At 44.4% G+C, this 22,580-nt stretch overlaps 1 protein-coding gene across 1 annotated transcript in view; it reads left to right on the forward strand.

Moving 5' to 3' along the window:
- The window catches only part of LOC146578871 (coxsackievirus and adenovirus receptor-like), a 29,787-nt gene extending 15,898 nt beyond the window's left edge, over positions 1-13,889 (forward strand). Inside the window, exons 3-4 of the mRNA XM_085268943.1 lie at positions 12,678-13,013; positions 13,726-13,889. Coding sequence (XP_085125069.1) covers positions 12,678-13,013; positions 13,726-13,889 — 500 coding nt within the window. The remainder of the gene's footprint in view (positions 1-12,677; positions 13,014-13,725) is intronic.
- The last annotated feature ends 8,691 nt before the right edge of the window (positions 13,890-22,580 follow it).

Consider the following 22,580-nt stretch of genomic DNA (forward strand, 5'->3'; position numbering starts at 1 on the left):
AAGGGAACAGCAGTAAGTGTTTTCCACTGTTTTCTATCTTTAAATAGAACAAACTGAGATACAAAACATGCAGAAGTCATTCGAAGCGTAACATAGTTCTTAAAAATTGGAGGCTGATAGATGAAATAAAATAGCTGTTGAGCTGGCTGCTGGGATGTTGTTAGCTGGTAGGATAATCAGAGTTGTAGAGTGATGTTGTTTGCAACGAAAGACAAAGAAATTCCCGCTTTTTATTTCTGCCTAAGTCATTGACAGACACATATATACACACATGTACATACTGCAACAAGGGATATATATAGTAGAGCAGTGGTTTCAGGGTGTGGTGTCAGGGGAGGCTGATATGCACCTGATCTCCATCAGCCTCCCCTTTAAGGATGGTGCCAGGACCGGAGGAGGGTGGTGTGTCAGTGTGTGCAGAGCAGCTGAAAACCAGCTCGAGTTACATAAAGGTAAAAAAAATAAAATAAAAGCCACCAGAACGTGCAAAGCTCGTCACAATATCCTTCACCGTTACCATTGTGACTCTTTTCCTACAACGCACTTCGGTTCATCCAACAGTCCAGCCTACCAAACGTCACTCTGATGCGACTTGCATAAAAGTGACGTGCTCAAGGTGTTACAACAGTATCAGAACTCGAAATTGAAAATGGCTGCCGTGAGAGCATCATCGTGGTCCATTTTGTTCAGTGTTGCCCTCTTTGTGTTCGTCTCTGCAGGTGAGATTTTAGCTGATAAAAACCAAATGATGTTTCCGTGATGTTTACAGAAGATGGCTTATATTTTAACTATATTTCCCTTAGGAGTTAATTATGAATGGGCTCGACATGTCCGTGTATGTGAAAGCGACACGAGGCTGGGTGGACTTAACATTTGTCACTGTGATCCAGAATGCACAGAAACAACAAGTCAACTTGTGTGTCAGTGTTACAGTGCAATGAAAAAGTATTTGCCCCCTTCCTGATTTTTTTTTATTTTATATATATATATTTGTGGAAAATGGCCCGTGGTTCAACGGAGTCCCAAAACCTTAGCCAACTTCACTTTGTCAGACAGGATCTATTTAATGGATTTCTTGATTCAACAGGTCTGGCAGCGGTCAGGCCTGGTGGTTAATCACAGTTCCAAAAGTTCATTCTAATCAAGTTTCCTTCACTGAAAATGTTACTTCCAGTTAAACAAAATCAACTTTTGGGATTTCCTGGATGATTGAGATTAAATTAGGATTTAACAAGGGTGGAACTTATATAACTTTTCTACACAAGGCCGAGAAGGGTTGGATAGGTTTGACAAACATGCCAAAAGTAAGAAATCAGGGAGGAGGCAAATACTTACACTGAACATGTAGTTTTAGGAGTCATATACATATACAGTCGTATGTATACAGCTACAAAGGTCTTTGTTAAGCGCTGTACTGTAGCTACAGAAAAAGCAGCATGCAGAGACTTGAGATATAATGGCAGGGATGCTTTCTTTTCTGTACTGTGTTGGGTCAATATATAGACATTGCATATCAGAAATCTCCATATCCATTCTGACAAAATCGTACAACAAACTGAACCTGGTAGTTTGTGGTTGCCCATATACAAAATTGTTGAATTCGAAGCTGTCGGCTAAGGCAAGCTAGCTTGGCTAGTTGTGTTGATGCATCACAAACATAGTAGTTCATGTTCAGCTATTTGTGATGTGTTTATAGTTTTAGGGAATATTTTCAAGTCTTAAGAAATACAAAAGAAACCTATGGTCTTTCAAATTATTTTTAATTATTTGCTTATTTTTCTATGGTCTCATTAGAGTGAAAAAAGACAAACGTATCAATAGCTAAAACAACTTGTCAATCACAAACAAACAATTAAGATTCAATGTGCCTCATATTCTCAGTCGCACTCAGTTTCCAGACACCAACATGCTCAGCAAAAGGTTTGATCCTTTGAAGAAAGGACAAACCGATGAATGCTGCAAGCATGGTTATGTGCATTGTTCATATACAGTCTGTCATGGTCCTGGGTCGTGTGACCCAGTGTGTTATGTTTAGCCTATTTTGATGTTTGTTTGTTTAGGTTCTTTAAGGTAGTCCAGCCATTTGTATTTATTACCCTTGCATTAAGTCTCCCTTGCCCTTCGTGTGTTATGTCTGTGCGTCTTGTACTGTCAAGTTCTTGCTGTCAGTTATGTCATCTCCCCTGTACTAAGTTTCCCTGGGTCATGAGTCCTGTCTGCGTGGTTGTGTTTAGTTCTTGTTATGTCTAATTTCCATGCTTCCTGTTTTACTTTGTAAGTCTGTATTCATTGTCAGTGTATTCAGTTGCACCCTCCTGTCCTGTCGTTAGGTTCATGTGTGTCAGCTGTGATCCCATGTGTGGCCACTTCCCCTGATCATCCCTCATGTGTATTTAGTCTCTGTGTTTCATGTAGTCTGCGTCGCGTCGTCTGTGTTTCCACCCTCTATGTTTCCACGCCTGGTCTATTGTATTCTTAGTCATAGCTTTACCTTAGTTATTCCCAGTTTAGGTTTCCGTTTAGCCACGCTATCCCTGCTGTATTTGTATACCTTGTCATCAGCCACAATAAAGGCTCGCTTTTGTTTAAAGTTCACTCCCGCCTGCTCACCTGTGTTCGCACCTGGGTCCACCATACACACCACCGCACGGTCTGTCACAGTGGACCGTGACAGTACGACGCGACCATGCCGGACCCAGCGACACAAAGACTGGAGATTGTCCGGACAGTGGAGTCGCTATGCGACAAGTGGCTGCACTGTTCCAGTGAGGAGGAACGGGAGGAGTTCGCCCGCCAGGCAGGGGTGTGCGTGTCGGTGTTTCCCTGGTTATGGGAGACGCTGCACCCCCTCGTCAGCGACCTTCTCGTCTCCGCTCTCCGACTCCGTCCGCAGCAGCATCGGCCCGGTGTGCGTGCACCTTCGCCAGAGCCATGCTGTTGCGATGTTACCCCGCTGCCTCATGAGCCAGTAGCGGTCAGAGTCGGAACGGTGAGGCTCACCACCGACACACCATTGGCTCACACTTCATCAGCTTCCGCATCTTCGCCACCGCCTGCCTGCACGGAGATGCCCGAGGTTGTTGACTTCGGTGAGGAGGAGCGGCAGCAGGTGTTGCGGGCGTATCGGGAGGACGAGCTACGCTGGAAGCCCTGGCTTATCTCCGAGGAGGAGCTTCCGCCAGCCGCCCCGCCTCGGACTGGCCGCCCGTCCTCGCCGCCTCGATCGGACTACTCTTCTCCCGCTTTGTATCTGGCGCGGATGTGGTCAGAAGACGAGGAGCCGGTCACCACAGAAATCCAAGTTCCGTCTGCGTCCACTTCAAGACGGAAGCGGCGTTCACGTCGCCGTCGCTCATCGCTACGGCATGTCTCGCCCTCCACTGAGCGACACGAGGAGGCTGTGGAGGTGATGGATCTCGACCTCGAGGAGCGGCAGCGCGCCGCATGCGCGCAACTGGAGGAGGAGCTACGGGGGAAGCCAGGGCTCGCTCCTCACTACGGTGAGATTTTCCGCGGGACACGCCTGGCCTTTGGGGGCCCCCGGAGTTGCCAGGAGCTCCCGCCTGATGCTCCGCCAACCCTCGCCTCCTCAGCCTCTGCGACGCCGCAAGAGGCTCCACTTTCCACGTTAACGGGGCTCACGGCCAAGAGGAAACGGCGTTCGCGTCGCCACCGCATCGCGCGACGACCGGAGGTGAGTGAGTGCAACCTGTCATCACCAGCCTCCATTGAAGCCGTAGAAGATGAATTAGACTCAGAATTACAGAGCCACGGGTCAAATTTAACAGAGACACATAGTGTGGAAATGGCTGACTCTGGTACTGGGAATGGTGTGGTCTGTTCGTCTGGCTTCCACGAACAGGGAGTAAGACCCACTCAGACTGTGAGTTCCAACACTGGGGAGTCACAGCCGGTGTTCTTGTCACCGCCACCCGAACAGGTGTTTAACTGTCCAGCCTCTAAGCTGACCGGGGAATCCCCTGTTTCGTGTGTTTCTGTTTGCGAAAATAAAGTCACTGTTTCAGAATTACCCGCTCTGCTAACCAAATCACAGCCAAGTGCATTTGTTTCAGAGAGGATCTTGGACAGGCCTAGTGATCTTGTAGGGGCCCCTGACACTACACTTGGGTTGAAAGAGAGTTCCACAGGCCGTGATGTTGCTTGTGTGGGGAGTGGGGTGGAAGTGTTTTCTTCTGTGTCATTTAATGTGCCTGGGGTTCCATCTAGGACTGAGTTACCTGTGGCTAATGCCTCCCTTCCCGAGCCCGCTCCGCTCACCAACGAGCTACTTAAAGTAGGCCCCTGTGCTTCCTTAGCACATAAGGATTATTTAAAGGAGGGTCATGACGTAAAGTGTAAAAGTACTGAGTGTGAGATGATGTGTAATCCTGTTTTGCATGCTGCTCCTATTCCCAATGAACTGAAAACTGAGAACGCGGATCATGAACTCACGTTGGAACTTAAAGATGACGACATGGAGTCAAATCAGGGTAACATGAACTGTGTAACATCACCCGTCTCAGCTAGGAATGCTAGCACAGCATTAGCCGTACCCATTTCACCATACACACTACATAACACCCTTGAGTTACAGTCCACCTCACGCATGGTTCCTAGTCACTATAACCCTTACCGCCATCTTGCTAGTCAGTTCTCATCGCCCAGATTCATTCCTGAACATTTCATGTTTTCCCAGGAGTTTATCCGTGAAGGCTTAAGTCGTGTTTTTCTGGGGAATGTTGTAGTCCTTGTTTTCCCTGTGGCTGACCCGGCTTATCTGGGCCGTCAAGCCCTGTCATTGCTCGAGACTGAAGGGAGGAATATAGAAGCAGGACTTTCTGTTTTGGAGCCTGTTATGTCAGCCTACATGAGTCTTGAAGTGAATGAGCTGGTCTGTGCCTCAGGACATCTGACACCTGTTTGCTTCTGGACTGTTAACTGTAAGATGTCAGGTGAATGCGTCCAGCCTCATGTCTCGTCAGCTGGAGGGTCCGAGGGGCCCGCTCAGCCACCTGTCTCCGCTGGAGGGTCCGAGGGGCCCGTTCAGCCACCTGTCTCCGCTGGAGGGCCCGAGGGGCCCGTTCAGCCTCCTGTCTCCGCTGGAGGGCCCGAGGGGCCCGTTCAGCTTCCTTCCACGTCAGCTGTACAGGCTGCTTCTCAGCCTTCTAGGAATGGCGTGAGCTTTCTCTCCGCCTCAGACTGCCTTCTGCTTCAGCCGTCTCTTCCAGCTGGAGAGCCCGAGGAGCCCGTTCAGCTTCCTTCCACGTCAGCTGTACAGGCTGCTTCTCAGCCTTCTAGGAATGGCGTGAGCTTTCTCTCCGCCTCAGACTGCCTTCTGCTTCAGCCGTCTCTTCCAGCTGGAGGGCCCGAGGGGCCCGTTCAGCCTCCTGTCTCCGCTGGAGGGTCCGAGGGGCCCGTTCAGCCTCCTGTCTCCGCTGGAGGGTCCGAGGGGCCCGTTCAGCCTCCTGTCGCCGCTGGAGGGTCCGAGGGGCCCGTTCAGCCGCCACCTGTGGCCGCCTTGTCGTCGCCTGGTCCAGCTTCTGCCTGTGCTTCACCTGGTCCGGCCCCGCCGTCGTCTGGTCCGGCCCCGCCGTCGTCTGGTCCGGCCCCGCCGTCGTCTGGTCCGGCCCCTGCGCCTGCTTCGCCTGGCCCGGCTTCGGCTCCTGCTTCGCCTGGCCCAGCCTCGGCGCCTGCTTCGCCGTTGCCTGGTCCGGCTCCGTTGCCTGTGGCTGCCACGCCACCGCCTGGTCCTGCCTCGACTGGTCCTGTGCCCACCGGGCCTCGGCCAGTGTGCCTGACACTGGAGAGCCACCGCTGCCTTCCGCGCGGTCGGCTCCCTGAGCTGCTTCGCCGTCCCCTTCGCCGCCGCCGTTGCCTTCCGCACGGCTGGCCTCCTGACCGGCTCTGTCACCTGTGGCGCCCGCCTGGTCGGTCCCCCGACCGTGTGACCCTTGAACTCTTGTGCCCGTGGGCTCCGGGTCGGCCTCCTGAACTGCACCGCCACTGCCTCCCGCATGGACGGCCTCCTGATGGGAGATGGCACGGCCTGTTGGGTTGCCAACCCCCGGGTCGGCCGCCTGAACTCATCAACTATGGGCTGGTGTGTTGCCACCCTCTGGGCCGACCCCCTGAGCTATGTTTGGACTGTTGTCACGTGCTCCAGTGTTTTTTGTTGGCTGTTTTTTCTTTCTTGTTCTGGTCCCTCCGTCCTGGTCTCCCGCCGCCCGCCCGGGCTCGGTGGTCTGTTTCTTTTGGGTTAGGGCTGTCTGGAGCCAGCCCTTGGTGGGGGGGTGGTGTCATGGTCCTGGGTCGTGTGACCCAGTGTGTTATGTTTAGCCTATTTTGATGTTTGTTTGTTTAGGTTCTTTAAGGTAGTCCAGCCATTTGTATTTATTACCCTTGCATTAAGTCTCCCTTGCCCTTCGTGTGTTATGTCTGTGCGTCTTGTACTGTCAAGTTCTTGCTGTCAGTTATGTCATCTCCCCTGTACTAAGTTTCCCTGGGTCATGAGTCCTGTCTGCGTGGTTGTGTTTAGTTCTTGTTATGTCTAATTTCCATGCTTCCTGTTTTACTTTGTAAGTCTGTATTCATTGTCAGTGTATTCAGTTGCACCCTCCTGTCCTGTCGTTAGGTTCATGTGTGTCAGCTGTGATCCCATGTGTGGCCACTTCCCCTGATCATCCCTCATGTGTATTTAGTCTCTGTGTTTCATGTAGTCTGTGTCGCGTCGTCTGTGTTTCCACCCTCTATGTTTCCACGCCTGGTCTATTGTATTCTTAGTCATAGCTTTACCTTAGTTATTCCCAGTTTAGGTTTCCGTTTAGCCACGCTATCCCTGCTGTATTTGTATACCTTGTCATCAGCCACAATAAAGGCTCGCTTTTGTTTAAAGTTCACTCCCGCCTGCTCACCTGTGTTCGCACCTGGGTCCACCATACACACCACCGCACGGTCTGTCACAGCGGACCGTGACACAGTCTTTATAAAAAAAAACCCTTATAATAATTGTTTAACACACATCGATGCAAAGTCACCAACATTAGTCAAATTTTGTGTAAAAGCAGCAATAGAGATTGAAAATGTGACGTCACTCAGGGGTAAAACCGCAAAGAATTCTGGGAACTCGTGGCAAGAGGTACTAGCGCACGCAGGCTTTCAATTGCATTCAGTTGTACAGCGATAAAAAGAAACACAAAAAATGGCAAGAAGCTGTTGTATTATTAACTGCAATAGCCGGTCGCGTGACAGCCACGGAAAGCCGACGGGTAAAGAGATCGGTTGTTATCGGATTACGTCGTTGAAGAGAAATTGTTCGAGCCATGTTTCCGAAGTAACAAAGAGGCGACGGATTGCAGCCAGTCAAAGACAAAATATAACGTCCCAGAACACTCCAGCTCACAGGTTAGTCTGCTCCAAGCATTCCCACAAAGGTCAGTCTGCTGTTGTAGTTAATGCGTCATTTTTCTTAACATAATTGGTGATATAGGTTACAAGCAAGTCTGGCGCTGAACAGAAATTGTCGCGCGCTATGCTCCTTTGTTTATTGTGCATAAATAGTGAATTGTCCTGACACAATATTGCGTTTCGCTTCTGTTATTATGGTACATTGACAAAAAACATATACTTTTATTCACAGGATAAAACAGTTGTTTTGTATCACTAATTGCCCAGTACGATTACAGCATACAATATTATTGTCACTGCTACATTTCTGTAATGCAACCAGAAATTATTTCCACTACTAATTAATTACCATTGAGCTCAAAGGTTATATTAATAAACGGTTAACGAATGTGTATTTATGACGACGATTTGTGAGACTGGTAAACTTATGATATGTACGATGGTCTTTACTTTCTACACGGTGCATTTCAAGGTCCTGTACCCATCCGTCAGTAAACTGTACCTGGGCTTGTTGCAGTGACCTGAAGTTACTAAACTTCACGAGTGTATGCACTCACTCCAAGAACCGTATAATTATAAATATGAGCGTGGTGAAAGTTGGGCAGCACGCTAACATATTTTGTCCCTCTGTGTGCTCGTAAGGGTCTGACCCTTTCACTGGTTTGATTTTTTTCCTCGTATCTTTTCTTTGACTTTTCATCAAGTCTGTCTTTGTACGGACCGGCATTGTTCTCCTTCGTTTTGTACATTCCTCTTTGGGGGCAAAGAAAAAGCAAGAATTTATTGGAACCGAAGAATGAACGTTTTGCGGTGCTGCAAATGCTTGCGTTTGATGCGGTACTTGGATTGTTTTGCCACGAGTTCCCGGCATGCAATGCGCGAAAGTCACGTGGTCTGTCAATCTCTATTAGTGAATTAATATTTGCATTTATTTAGTTTATTTGACAGTGTACACTAGTACACTGGATTTAAATCAAACAATCAAGATGCTAAAGGGTTGACCTTCATCTTCAATTAACAGGAATTTTAGGGTTTTTTTATACACAGTCCCCTATTTTCAAAGGCTCAAAAAGTAACTACACCATTTTCTGACAAAGAGATAAACTGAGTATGTGCTCATAGTTATTTACAAATGTCATTTGTATGTTTTTAGGCCTTTTTTTTGGTTTGTTTGTTTCTGTTTTCTTTGCTTTGTGCAGACAGTAGTTTAAAAGATAGAGTTGTGTTCAAAATAATAGCAGTCCAACATGACTAACCTGATGAATCAGTGTTTTTGGTATAAATCACATTATTACATGGCAAATAATTCACCAGTAGGTGTAGTGCAGAGGTCCCGAACCCCCAGGCCACGGACTGGAGTCGTTTGGTACCATGAGAGTTGAGGCTCGGGTGTGAAATTTATGGTTTTAAGGGTTTTTATTGGTTTTCATCATTTTTATCGTTAACTCATTTTCCCTGGGTCTTTTCCCGTGTGTTATGAATAAATCTTCCTTTTTTGGTACTGCTATACTGTTTTTATTTTGTTGTGTTTATCTGCAACACCTTAAAGGTCGATCCATGAAAATATTGTCAGCCATAAAACGGTCCTTGGTGCAAATTGCTGGGGACTGCTGGTGTAGCAGAATAAGAGAAACCAACAGACCCAACATTCATGATATGAATAGTGTGTGTAATTGACAGTGTTGGGAAGGTTACTTTTAAAATGTATTCCATTACAGAATACAGAATACATGCCCCAAAATGTATTCTGTAACGTATTCCGTTACGTTACTCAATGACAGTAACGTATTCTGAATACTTTGGATTACTTAATATATTATCATGCTTTTTACAACAACGTGAATGTACTATTGCTGTGTGATTTATTACTATTACTGAAGGTCCGCGACTCCGAACTGTAGTAAAGGGACCTCTGACTAATACGGCGGGGTCCCTGTCGGCTCATAGCCGAAAAATAGCTTTACTTTGTTGTGTGGGTCAATTTTTCTTGCGAGAGACAGAGAGAGGCGTTGAAAGACTGCTCCAACGGAACTTATTGTTTTCGGAGGAAAACACGAACACGGTGTACAGTAGCTTACTTACAACTGGGCTCGTCAGGCACTCTTCTTGGCTGCAGTGGTTATTATTATATTTACATGCTTCCAGCTCCCGTTTTTCCTCGACGACAACTCGTACCTTTCCACTCGCCTTTTTCTCCCTCCTCGCGCTCACAGACACATAACGTGTATGGCAGTCCATTCTCCCTGCAACACGGACTATACTGCCCATGATGCTACATTCTTTAGAGCTATGCTTGTAGCATTCTGCCTGTTAGCTTAGCACAACAACAACAACGAAAAGGCGCTCTCTCACCCAGGCGCAGAAAGAGAGAGAGAGCGTCGCCCTGTAACCATGGCAACCGTAACGCTGCCGCCTGGAACGAAAGAACGTAGCTGTCAAACAAAACCCAAACAGTCCTGACCCGCGACAATATGAAACAGGAAAGTACCGCAGTGTAATCCATTTATTTCAACAAAGTAACTGTATTCTGAATACCACCTTTTTAAACGGTAACTGTAACGGAATACAGTTACTCATATTTTGTATTCTAAATACGTAACGGCGGTACATGTATTCCGTTACTCCCCAACACTGGTAATTGAAGAATTAAGTGAAAGGGGCATGTTCAAAATATAGCAGTGTAGAGTCTAATCAGTGAGGTCATTCATTATGTGAAGAAACAGGTGGCCATGTGGTGGTATTTAAGGTGGTATTTTAGGATGAAGCACATGTTGTACATGCAATTCTCTCTGAAAACCTGAGAAAGACAGGTTGTGCCAGACATTGTTCAGAAGAACAGCATGCTTTAATCAAAACGTTAATTGGAGAGGGGAAAACATGTAAAGAAGTGCAGAAAATGATAGGCTGCTTAGCTAAAATGATCGCCAATGCTTTAAAATGGAAAGCCAAACCAGAGAGACATGGAAGAAAGTGGAAGACTACCACTTTTCGAATGGATTTCGAAATGGATCGAACAATAGCCAGAATGGTAAAGACTCAGCCAATAATCAAAGTAGAAAAAAAAAACAGGGCAGGAAAGAAATGTTCAGACAAATTCTTTACCATTATTGAATTCTTTACCATTATAAGTAAGAATAATACCGTATTTACCGCACTATAAGGCTCACCAGATTATAAGGCGCACCGTTGAAGACTGGCTCTGTTTTCATACATAAGGCGCATCATATTATAAGGCGCATTAAGACAAACAAAAGATAACTCGACCTTTATTAAGCTCATTCACAGTAACTCTTAACACTGTTAAGCTGTAACACATTAAATATTGAAAAATACACTTTTTCCAGTACAGTACATTCAACTTCCACAATTCCCTCAAACTCTTCACCTTCCGTGTCTGAGTTACGGTAAACAGCTGGGCAATTTCGGCATCAAGCATGCCCGGATCCCTCTCACACCGGATTAAAAGGCGTTTAAAGTGCATTCAGCAGAATAAAACAATCGGATGAGTTAAAATTTAACCAACTCATTCACAGTAACTATTAACATTGTTAAGCTGTTAAACATCAAATATTTAACAATACACTTACATTTCCAGTTCATTCAACTTCCACAAATCCATCAAACTCTTCACCTTCAGTGTCTGAGTTAAACAGCTGGGCAATTTCGGCATCAAGCATGCCCGGATCCCTCTCGTCATTATCCGAATCAGTCTCGTTGCTGTTACTTAGCTGTTCAGTGATTATTCCAGCCTTCGTGAAAGCTCGGACGACACTTGAGACTGATACCTTAGCCCAAGCAGCCACGATCCATTGGCAGATAGTGGCGTAACTCGCTCGGCGTTGCCTCCCTGTCTTGGTGAATGTGTGTTCGCCTTCTGTCATCCAATGCTCCCACGCAGCTCGTAATTTAACTTTGAACGACCTGTTGATACCAATATCTAGCGGTTGGAGTTCTTTGGTTAATCCACCCGGAATGACGGCAAGCTCCGAATTAGTTTGCTTCACTTGGGTTTTGACAGCCTCTGTGAGATGGGCGCGCATGGAGTCGTAGATCAAAAGAGACGGAGATTTGTGGAAAAAGCCATCCGGTCTCTTGACATAAACTTCCCTCAGCCACTCGCTCATTTTCTCTTCATCCATCCAGCCCTTTGAGTTAGCTTTGACGATGACGCCGGCCGGAAACTTTTCTTTTGGCAAAGTCTTCCTCTTGAAAATGACCATGGGTGGTAGTTTCTGGCCATTAGCTTGGCAGCCCAGAACTACAGTGAAGGATGACTTCTCGTTCCCTGTGGTGCGTATAGATACCGTACTGGTCCCTGTTTTGTCGACAGTACGGTTCACGGGGATGTCAAAGGTGAGGGGGACCTCGTCCATGTTAGTGATGTGTTCTGGCCGGATCTTCTTTTCAGTGATCTTATTCTGGCAGTACGTGCGGAAAATGGCCAACTTTTCTTTGTAATCGTTTGGCAGTTGCTGTGAGACAGTAGTTCTTGTGCGGATTGAGAGATTATGCCTTTTCATAAAACGGAAGCACCAAGAATGTCCCCCTCGAAAGTCGTTGATCTGCATGTCACGTGCTACTACTGTTGCCTTGAGTCGAATAGAGACTGTAGAGACACTTCTACCTGCTGTTCTCTGTTCAATAACCCACTGTTCAATTTTGTCCTCTAACTGCGGCCATCGCGCCTTGTTCCCTCGGAAACTCCTTTTGGTCTTCTTTACTTGTTTTAGGTCATCTTTTTGCTTCCTCCACTTGCGCACCATGGACTCATTAATGCCGAATTGTCTGGCAGCTGCTCTATTTCCATTCTCTTCTGCATAACTAATTGCTCGAAGTTTAAAATCAGCTTCATAAGCGTGTCTCTTCGCGGGTGCCATTTTGGAGTCGTTATACACACTCACAACATGGTAATGTTGTGTTGAAGCACAGTACGTATTACTCCGCGAGGCTCCTGGCAACTGTAACCGTAATGCTCCAAAAAGTGGCACTAAAAATCTTTTTTTGACAGATTTTTGAGCATAGTGTGCCACATAAAACCGGTTCCAGGTCAGTAAGCACAAACCAAAATTCATACATAAGGCGCACCAGATTATAAGGCGCACTGTTGATTTTTGTGAAGATTTAAGGATTTTAAGTGCGCCTTATAGTGCGGTAAATACGGTACTTAGCAGAAAGAAAACAGCATAGGCTGCTATGTTACACCATTACTAATGCAAAGCTGCATTGTGTATTTGATTCCTTTAACCTCGCTGCTCTCTTAGTTTCTCTTTCAGACCCAAAAATCATCACAGCCGAGTCTGGACAGAGCGTCACTCTGCCATGTCGAGCTTCGAACAAGAACATTATAATTCTTGAGTGGAGCAGAGCTGATCTGGGGACACAGCATGTTGTTGTGTACCGGGATGGTCAGTTTGCTCCAGACGACCAGCATCCATCTTTTAAGAACCGGGTGGATCTGCAGGACAGACAGATGAAGGACGGAGACGTGTCTTTGATTCTGAACAATGTGACAACTGCTGATAGTGGAACATACGAGTGTCGAGTCTTAAGGGGAGAAATACACTCGTGGGAGCTCAACATTATTTACCTGAGTGTTGTTGATTCTCCAGGTGAGTGAGTAGAGTTGAGTGTGTGTGTGATCAGAGGTGAAGCTGCTTCCTGGTTGTTGATGTTTGTTTCTAAAGATGTTGTTGATGAGACTTTGTAGAAAGCAGCTGGTCTGAGTGATGTGATCAGAGTGCAGTAGATAATGTCTGACAGCAGTTTGAAGAGGAAATGGATTCTGTTCTGTTCTTCACTCATCACCTACCTGACAAACCCAATATCACAGCAAAGCATTTAATAGACACGTCGCTTCACTGGGTCCATTTCACACTTTTCATAAAACTGACACGGATGCAGGAGCTGTAGTACTGGAAGGAGGAGATAATATATTTAAAGCCAATAAGTCGCTAGTGACAGAGGAAGATATAAAATACATTCCAGGCTCCTTCTTTGCCACAAATGATGAAGGTAGGCAACTAATTTGTACATGCAGGTAAATGTTTTAATAATGTCTGTTTCTGTTTTCATGTTGGCTTGAAATAATATATCTCCCTCTGCTGGTTCTGCATCCATGTACATTTCACACTTTGGAGAGGCAAATCCATGAGATGGACATGGTGGATCAGTGTGTATGTTACACGCCGTGCAGGAATGCTGGGTTGACCTGACAGCTGACACCTCACACCTGTTTCTCACCTGCAGGTCAGACAGGAGGAGACACAGAGGATGGAGGGAAGGAGGATGGAGGGAAGGAGGCTGGAGGGAAGGAGGCTGGAGGGAAGAAGGATGGAGGGAAGAAGGATGGGTCTGTTGGACTGATATCTGGTCTGTCTGTTTGTGCTGTGCTTCTTGTTGTTGTTGGTGGTTTTTTGATCTACAGAAAATGTAAACAACAGAATGATGGTTCATACCAGCTTCCAGTTGAACTGCAGAAGGTTTGAAATGTGAGTCTCCTGCTGTTTTCACTTCTCAGTTTTGTCATTCAGCACTGCAAGATTATCTGAATGGCATTATTATAAAATTCAGCCAGAATTATTTTTTTCTTTCTTGAAGGACAAAACAAATGTGGAAACATCACAGTGAAGATGACAGTATTGTGATACTTGTGTATACTGATGAAGTCATTAACAGATTCTGAGTATTGCGATTACGTATCCTGTACATTACAGTATCACAAACAGAGAATGTGTTTGTTTTATCTTCTGGTTCAGCAACTCTTTGTAAGATCAAACTTGTTTAAACCACACAAACTGATCCTCACGTTGCAGTATAATTACATGGGCCAAACCAAGTGACGAGATAAACACAGCATATTACAGCCTAAGTCTGAGTGTACACAAAGTTGTGTCAATTATACTTGAGTTTAAGACCCTTTGATTTCTGGCAGAGATCAAAGATCTCCAAGGGAATCAACTCAGACACTAAAGAGTGTTATAACAGTTTCATTTATCAGCTAGTAAGTGGTCTTTAATGTGGTCTTTGTGGAATTTAATGTGTGTACTCTGAATTTGAAAGTTGTTGTATTTGATTTTTTCTGACCTTGAAACAACTGCTTTGAATGTAAATAAATTTTAAACAGCTGAATTAGAGAAGTGAATGTTTGGACTGAAATACTTTATAATTGGAAGTCAGAAGTGATCAAATAATGTAAATGTTCATGCTGAACTTGTCTGTGCAGTTTGCTGTTCAATAAGAATGTGGCAGTGTTACAAAGCATATTTCATTTGTTTAAATGGACAGAAATCATTTTTAAAGACTGCTGCCATCTACTGCTAATACTTGGTGCTTACAAGTGATTCCACCAGATTAACAGTGCATTGTTTTGGCATTTTCACCATATGCTGAGCCTTTGTTTCAGAAATTAAAACCGTTAAAATGTTACAAATTGAAGGGATGTCATCATCTCATCTGGCCTGTGAGCCTCACAGGACATCTCGGGGACACTGCTGGGAGAAAAAGATGGATGGTGTACCCCATTCAGTTCTGTAAATATCTGGTTGGACACCATTGTCGTGTCCAAATTCATGGGCTGCATTCTCCTGAGGCCGCATTTGTAGACCGATTACGTCACAGCGACGCGCCGAAGGCTGTCCAAATTCGTAGACCCCTCCGAATGCAGCCGACAAATGCGTGCTCCTTTTTCCGAATTTGAAGGATGGGTCGGGTGTGTCCTTCGTGGCCCACCATATCCCAGAATTCATAGCGCGGCCCAGCCAAGCTCCAGTTTCCGGCTAATGGCGGCCGCTACTAAGTTTTAAAATTACTCTTATTAATCTTTCTGGGTCACAAAATAAACTTTTAACATATTTTCAGGCGAGAAAGTAGCTGTGTAAACATCAAATATCTGCTCGGTTTATCAAGATATCGCATCTTTGCTAAAGTGCTTCGACGTTTTCGGAGATGTCTGCTACCCACCAGCTCGATAGCTAGCCGGGAGCTCGAGGGTTACTGATGCGGCCGAGAATGGCACAACTCCCGCACATCATTTTCAGATCACCGCGGACTTTCGCTGCTCGGGTTAAACGTTGTCAGCCGGTGATCAGCTGTGATCAGCTGATCACGGGGCCGGGGTTAAAAGAGAGACGCCACCCACCTGTTCGCCACTCAGACATCATTCTCTTCGTGTCAGGAGCTCCGAAACTCTGCCGACGTCAGTCTCCGCCTGATTCAGCAACCGTGAGTGATTATCCCTTCAATCCTTTTTCTCTTCCCGGCTCCGCTCGCTCTCTGTCGGTAACGACCGTTCCGAAGCCACGCTTCGTGCACTGATCGTTACTAGAATAACTGCGTGCCTGCTCCAAACCCACCGCTAGCCTTCGCCGCGCTTGGGTCTAGCCAGCACGCCACACGGGCACGCCGAATTACTGTGTGTAACCCGCCCGGCCGTGACAAACGTAATATATAAGTCACTTAGACAACCTAAAAATGTTATTGTTGGGCTTTTTTCAGTGTTTTGTTTGTTCGTGAGTAAATCGGTTTGGCTGAGATTAAAGTTATTAGATTAGATAAAATAAAACTTTATTAATCCCCCGGGTGGGTTCCTCCTTGGTTTTTACACAGCTGACTAAACGTCAAACAGAAAACTGATTAAACAGAAGTGTGAGATGGCCGAGAGTTTACTCCAGTGTCCTGTTATATTTTAGACAGCAAGGAGCAGACGGCTGAGTTTATTAAACTCCACCGAGACAGCGGTGACGCTAATCAGAAGGCTAGACCATCCAATTTCACGGCCGTTTACTTCGGCCTACCCGATCTTCTGAGGACCCGGCCCACATTTCTGGGATTTTTAGGGACAAATACTGCAACCTCAATTTTGTCTGAATTTGGAAATTTTAAAAAATTTAAGCACATTCAGGTTTATTACATTATAGGTTTAAGGCACGCTTGCAGTTAAATAGGCCTTTCTTCATACATAAATATACAATTATCTCTGCATAGCCAAGAAAACGTAGTGTGTGTTTTTATTATAATGTTACCTAATTCATGCACGAATAGCAAAAAAAAAAAAGTAAAAAAAAGTAAAAATAAACTATTGATCCAATTACTAATAACCATTACTCCAAAACTATGCATAAAAAGAAAAGAATAATGTTTTCATTTCTCCTTCCAAAGAATTGTTGTGCTTGGATGGATAAACAGTTGAAACAAAGCGAACTGAACTCAAAGTTAAAAAGGGGCACATTGAACCAGGCTGAATAACAACAACACACATTCATCAAGAATCTAATATAGGAAGGGCAGGGCTGTGTTGATCTGAGAATGTAGATATTAAAAAGTCCATAGGAGAGATGGTAGCTGATTAAACAAGTGTCATGAGATGATAACAAAATGCAAAGATTGGTGACAGAGCTTGGAACCATAAGGCAACAAAAAACTGTGAGAAATAATTTAGGCTCTGCCTGTGAATCACTCTTTGCTTCTCTTCTTCCTTCCATCCCATCATTTCATATATCACTCTCCACTTGCTATGTGAGAACAAGGCACAACTTGCTATTGCAATAAATTATAATCTAATTATCCACACCTAACAACTCCAGCACTTAATCTACAGGAAGTGCAGAATTATTAGGCAAATGAGTATTTTGTCCACATCATCCTCTTCATGCATGTTGTCTTACTCCAAGCTGTATAGGCTCGAAAGCCTACTACCAATTAAGCATATTAGGTGATGTGCATCTCTGTAATGAGAAGGGGTGTGGTCTAATGACATCAACACCCTATATCAGGTGTGCATAATTATTAGGCAATGTCCTTTCCTTTGGCAAAATGGGTCAAAAGAAGAACTTGACAGGCTCAGAAAAGTCAAAAATTGTGAGATATCTTGCAGAGGGATGCAGCAGTCTCAAAATTGCAAAGCTTCTGAAGCGTGATCATTGAACAATCGAGCGTTTCATTCAAAATAGTCAACAGGGTCGCAAGAAGCGTGTGGAAAAACCAAGGCGCAAAATAACTGCCCATGAACTGAGAAAAGTCAAGCGTGCAGCTGCCAAGATGCCACTTGCCACCAGTTTGGCCATATTTCAGAGCTGCAACATCACTGGAGTGCCCAAAAGCACAAGGTGTGCAATACTCAGAGACATGGCCAAGGTAAGAAAGGCTGAAAGACGACCACCACTGAACAAGACACACAAGCTGAAACGTCAAGACTGGGCCAAGAAATATCTCAAGACTGGTTTTTCTAAGGTTTTATGGACTGATGAAATGAGAGTGAGTCTTGATGGGCCAGATGGATGGGCCCGTGGCTGGATTGGTAAAGGGCAGAGAGCTCCAGTCCGACTCAGACGCCAGCAAGGTGGAGGTGGAGTACTGGTTTGGGCTGGTATCATCAAAGATGAACTTGTGGGGCCTTTTTGGGTTGAGGATGGAGTCAAGCTCAACTCCCAGTCCTACTGCCAGTTTCTGGAAGACACCTTCTTCAAGTAGTGGTACAGGAAGAAGTCTGCATCCTTCAAGAAAAACATGATTTTCATGCAGGACAATGCTCCATCACACGCGTCCAAGTACTCCACAGCGTGGCTGGCAAGAAAGGGTATAAAAGAAGAAAAACCAATGACATGGCCTCCTTGTTCACCTGATCTGAACCCCATTGAGAACCTGTGGTCCATCATCAAATGGGAGATTTACAAGGAGGGAAAACAGTACACCTCTCTGAACAGTGTCTGGGAGGCTGTGGTTGCTGCTGCACGCAATGTTGATGGTGAACAGATCAAAACACTGACAGAATCCATGGATGGCAGGCTTTTGAGTGTCCTTGCAAAGAAAGCTAGCTACAGTGGGGCAAAAAAGTATTTAGTCAGCCACCGATTGTGCAAGTTCCCCCACTTAAAATGATGACAGAGGTCAGTAATTTGCACCAGAGGTACACTGCAACTGTGAGAGACAGAATGTGAAAAAAAAATCCATGAATTCACATGGTAGGATTTGTAAAGAATTTATTCGTAAATCATTTTATATAATGCTTATATAATGCATATATAATGCTTGAGGGCTTTATTAAGAATATGCATTTAAGTTTGTATTTCCTTTTAGTTCTGAGGGCATTGTATCGGCTGTGGTTGGACATCATTACATGTTAAGGCATGTCGAAGAATCCTCCTGTCCGAAATAAATGTCAGTTAAAATGCAAAGAACAAGTTGAGCTTCATTACGACTCGAGGGGAGTAACACGCAATGTCTTTGTAAATTGAGCAGATATCATGACTAGTCGACGAATCGTGGCAGCCCTAGCCACCAATTTACTCAAATTGACTTTACTAACCAGAGGCTTTTTATGCTCAGAATGGAATCGCAGTTTTCTTATTAATTAAAGACATAATACATTTATTGTATATGTACTCCTGAATTTGATGAAAGTGATAAAAAAATAGACTGCTCTGTCTCTGTCTTTGTTCTGACATTTAACTAATTCAAAAGTTATTTCAATATTAATTTAAAACAAAAAAGTTTAATCTAAATCGATGTTCAACTTACACTTTATTTCTTTAAAGGAGTTATGTAACTATCTGATTTCAACAGTGCTGTGAATTGAAAATTATCTTATTTTGCATAGAAATATACTGAACAACATACAAAGCATAATATATAAAATAACATTTACCTGAGTTTTTCTCTTTAAAATACTCTTTAATGTCAATGTACATCAGTACATAACTGAAACCGATTTCGTGCTTTATTTAGCCGTGGAGGGTAACAACTGAAAATATGAAATAAGCACACATGTAAGCTAAGACTCTCTAAAGAAACAGCATTGTTGTTGTTCGGCTTTTCATTTCGCCATTTGTTGATTCACTCGAAGAGTGATTAATGTAATATGGGTCAAGTGATCAGTTTGATATCAATCTACACCGTCATATTTACATTATTTGTACAGTACGAATGATTTGCTTTGGTATCTGGTCAAACTTAAACTTTCCTCTGTCTACCTGTCTGCGCTTCTTGCAGGCAGCAGCTTCTCCCCCCTCGCTCACATGCATAAGTGCTGTGCTCAGTCTCCCAGTGCCTGAGCTCGGATCATACCAAAATTAGGGGGAATTTATGCACAGTGGTAAATTCCCCCTGTGTGCGCTATTTGCTTTGAATATTGTGTGTAGTTTTTGGTTTATACAGTTGTCAGGCATCTAACTATGAAACAAATTACACTCCAAAAGACCCCGGGCTTCTGAAAAAACAACCCGGGCTTAAGCCCAGTAAGCCACGCCCCCGCTCCGCCAATGTCTCAAAGGCACAAACCACTAGTTTGGACTCTTAGCATCCTTTATATGTTGACTTTCAGGTGTTTCCATCAGAGTTAAGGTTTAATTTCTTCATTTAAACACATGTTATTTTTGTGGTGATTAAATCTTCACACTGTGAAACACTCTCATGATTCCAAATAGAAGCTAAAACATTTGAATTCAGTAATTTTAATACTGTCACATACAGAACATTAATTCATGGTTGAAACACAATTTTATTTCCTCTCAGCAAAAACCTGATGATATGATTTTGTCTGATTAATAAAGTAGTCCTTATTGATAATGTGGAAACAACACCTCATGTCTGATAAGAGTGAGCATGGTGTGATGATTGTATATCCATGGCTACGTATAACTGCTCAGACAAGAAGCACAGAAAGCTCACAGTTCAGTTATTGAATGATTTGTTTTAATTTTCAGATTAACAGCAAGATGGTTTGAATTCTGATAAAACTGCTCTTTGTGTTTTCTTTAGCTCGCGAAAGCATCCAAATACCACCCCCATTCAAAGCAAGGAGAGCTACAGCTCCTGCTGACGCACCGATTACCACTCCAACAGGTAAATCTTGCTGAGCTGCAGGTGAGAAACAGGTGTGAGGTGTGAGCTGTCAGGTAGGTGATGAGTGAAGAACAGAACAGAATCCATTTCCTCTTCAAACTGCTGTCAGACATTATCTACTGCACTCTGATCACATCACTCAGACCAGCTGCTTTCTACAAAGTCTCATCAACAACATCTTTAGAAACAAACATCAACAACCAGGAAGCAGCTTCACCTCTGATCACACACACACTCAACTCTACTCACTCACCTGGAGGATCAACAACACTCAGTGTGATGCTGCTGATGAGCTTCTCTTGGTTTATTCCTCTCTGCATGACACGGCACTCGTACGCTCCAGCGTCATTAATCGTCATGTCCTTCAGAATCAATGACACGTCTCCATCCTTCATCTGTCTGTCCTGGAGATCCACCTGGTTCTTAAAAGATGGATTCTGGTATGATAGAAGAAGTTGCTGACCGTGGTACTTCAAGACATTTCCGTCTGTTATGTCAGATCTGCTTTGAGCTCGACACAGTAGAGTGACAGTTTGACCAGATTCAGCTGTGATGCTTATCGGGTCTAAAAGAGCAAACGGCACAGAGCAGAGAGGTTAAAGAGTCCAACATACAATTAAAGACTTCACAGTGAGGAGCAAGTTTTGCAGCCCGCTGAGCTCTGCTGATCTGGAAATGCAGAAATAAAGTACAACGTAAAGGTGGCGACTGCGACTACTATTAATTATTATCAATCTCACTGTAGACTACAATTGTGAAGGGACACATGAAGAAATCATGCTGCTGTATTTACAGTTTTTATAGGCAAATATTAAATATACTTAAGGGGAGAATACAAGCAATAAAAACATAAAAAATCTATAGTGAGACAGAGCGGGTGAGAGAAAGGGGAAAAGAAACACAGCTCGTTATTCGTTACTTCGTGTGGTGGCTATTGCGGAGCTTCCACAGACTCAGTAACATTAGCAAGTGGTGGAGGCCAGCAGGTGGATGAGGGAAATGGTGAGGCGGCCGCTGTCCAAGTGTCAGGTGAACTGAATTCCAGGTAAGAAGTTATGACCTGCAGTCTATCTGGGTCAGTTCAGGTATAGTTTATTTTAGTTATGCTGACTTTTTTGTAGCATAACTACGAAAAAGTCAGTACTATTTGTTTTGTGGAAATATGGACTTTATTTTTTTCCTTTCTAATCGTAGGTGGCACAGTGCACTTGAGGCAAGTAAGCAAGCTAGAAGACTGGCACTCTTGCTGGGTATCCAGTTACGGAAGCAACACATTAACAAGAGAATTCTGAGTAAAACCAAAGTTACCTTCCTGAGTAACTAGTTACTCTGAAAGTAATGACTAACTTGAAGTAACTGAGTTACTTTTGATAGAAGTAACTAGTAATGTAACTAAGTTACTAATTTATTTATTTATTTTTCTTTTTTTTTTTCCCGCCTGTCCCATTTGGTTCTTTAGCCATCAGAATTGTTGTCTGAAGACCAACAAGGATACCCAATGGATTTACTTTGCCAAATGGATCATCGTGGCATTGCCGTATTGGTCCATTTGGTCGATCTTTGTTTTTATTATTTATTATATTTTATTTTCAGATGTTACAGATGGGACAGACATGAGTGAGGGATAGGAAAGGGAGAAAGAAAGAGGAAAGAAAGGAAAAACAGAAGGGGAGAGGGACAGTGAGAAAGGGGGGGAGGAAAAAAAATAAAAATCTCCTGGATCACCTGTTGAGAGAAGAATAGAAAACAAGCAAAAAAAAGACAAAAAAAAAACCAAAGCAACATACTAAACACAACACCATCGCATTAATCTAGCTAAGTGTAAACAGCAGTAAATACTAAATATCCAATGTTGTTGTGCAGCACGCAGGACAGATGTGCTTCGAAGTAGCAGCCAAGAAAGGTGTAATTTGGGTCTACGAGCAGTGAACACCCGTGTGCATACCTGTGTGGATCAGCGCGCTTGTATTCCAAAGGTTTCTCCATGTAACGATCTGCTAGGGAGTGTGGGGGGGCCACAGCCCCGTCCTCCAGGGTGTGAAGCAGGTATGGAGGAGATCAAAACTCCAGACATCCGGAGGCCCCCAGAACACAAGAAACCATGGAAGACCAACAGAGGGGCAGCCGCGCCACTGTTCCACTAAGTTACTAATTTAAAGTAACTTACCCAACACTGGTCACTTCAAAGATACGGCTCTAAGAGCAGTTTCGTTCACGACCGACACATCACTACATGGGGCACACTCACCCTTGACCCACCTGCTTTCCAAGGTAGGTGATGGTTGCATGGTGCATGTGGCGCACGACCGACTGTAAGCAACAACATGGTTTTTTTTTTT

Source organism: Mchenga conophoros, linkage group LG3, assembly GCF_057382185.1.
Source record: "Mchenga conophoros isolate Kocher_MC1m ecotype Shallow Benthic linkage group LG3, M_conophoros_male_GT1.1, whole genome shotgun sequence".
In the NCBI taxonomy this organism is placed as follows: Eukaryota; Metazoa; Chordata; class Actinopteri; order Cichliformes; family Cichlidae; genus Mchenga; species Mchenga conophoros.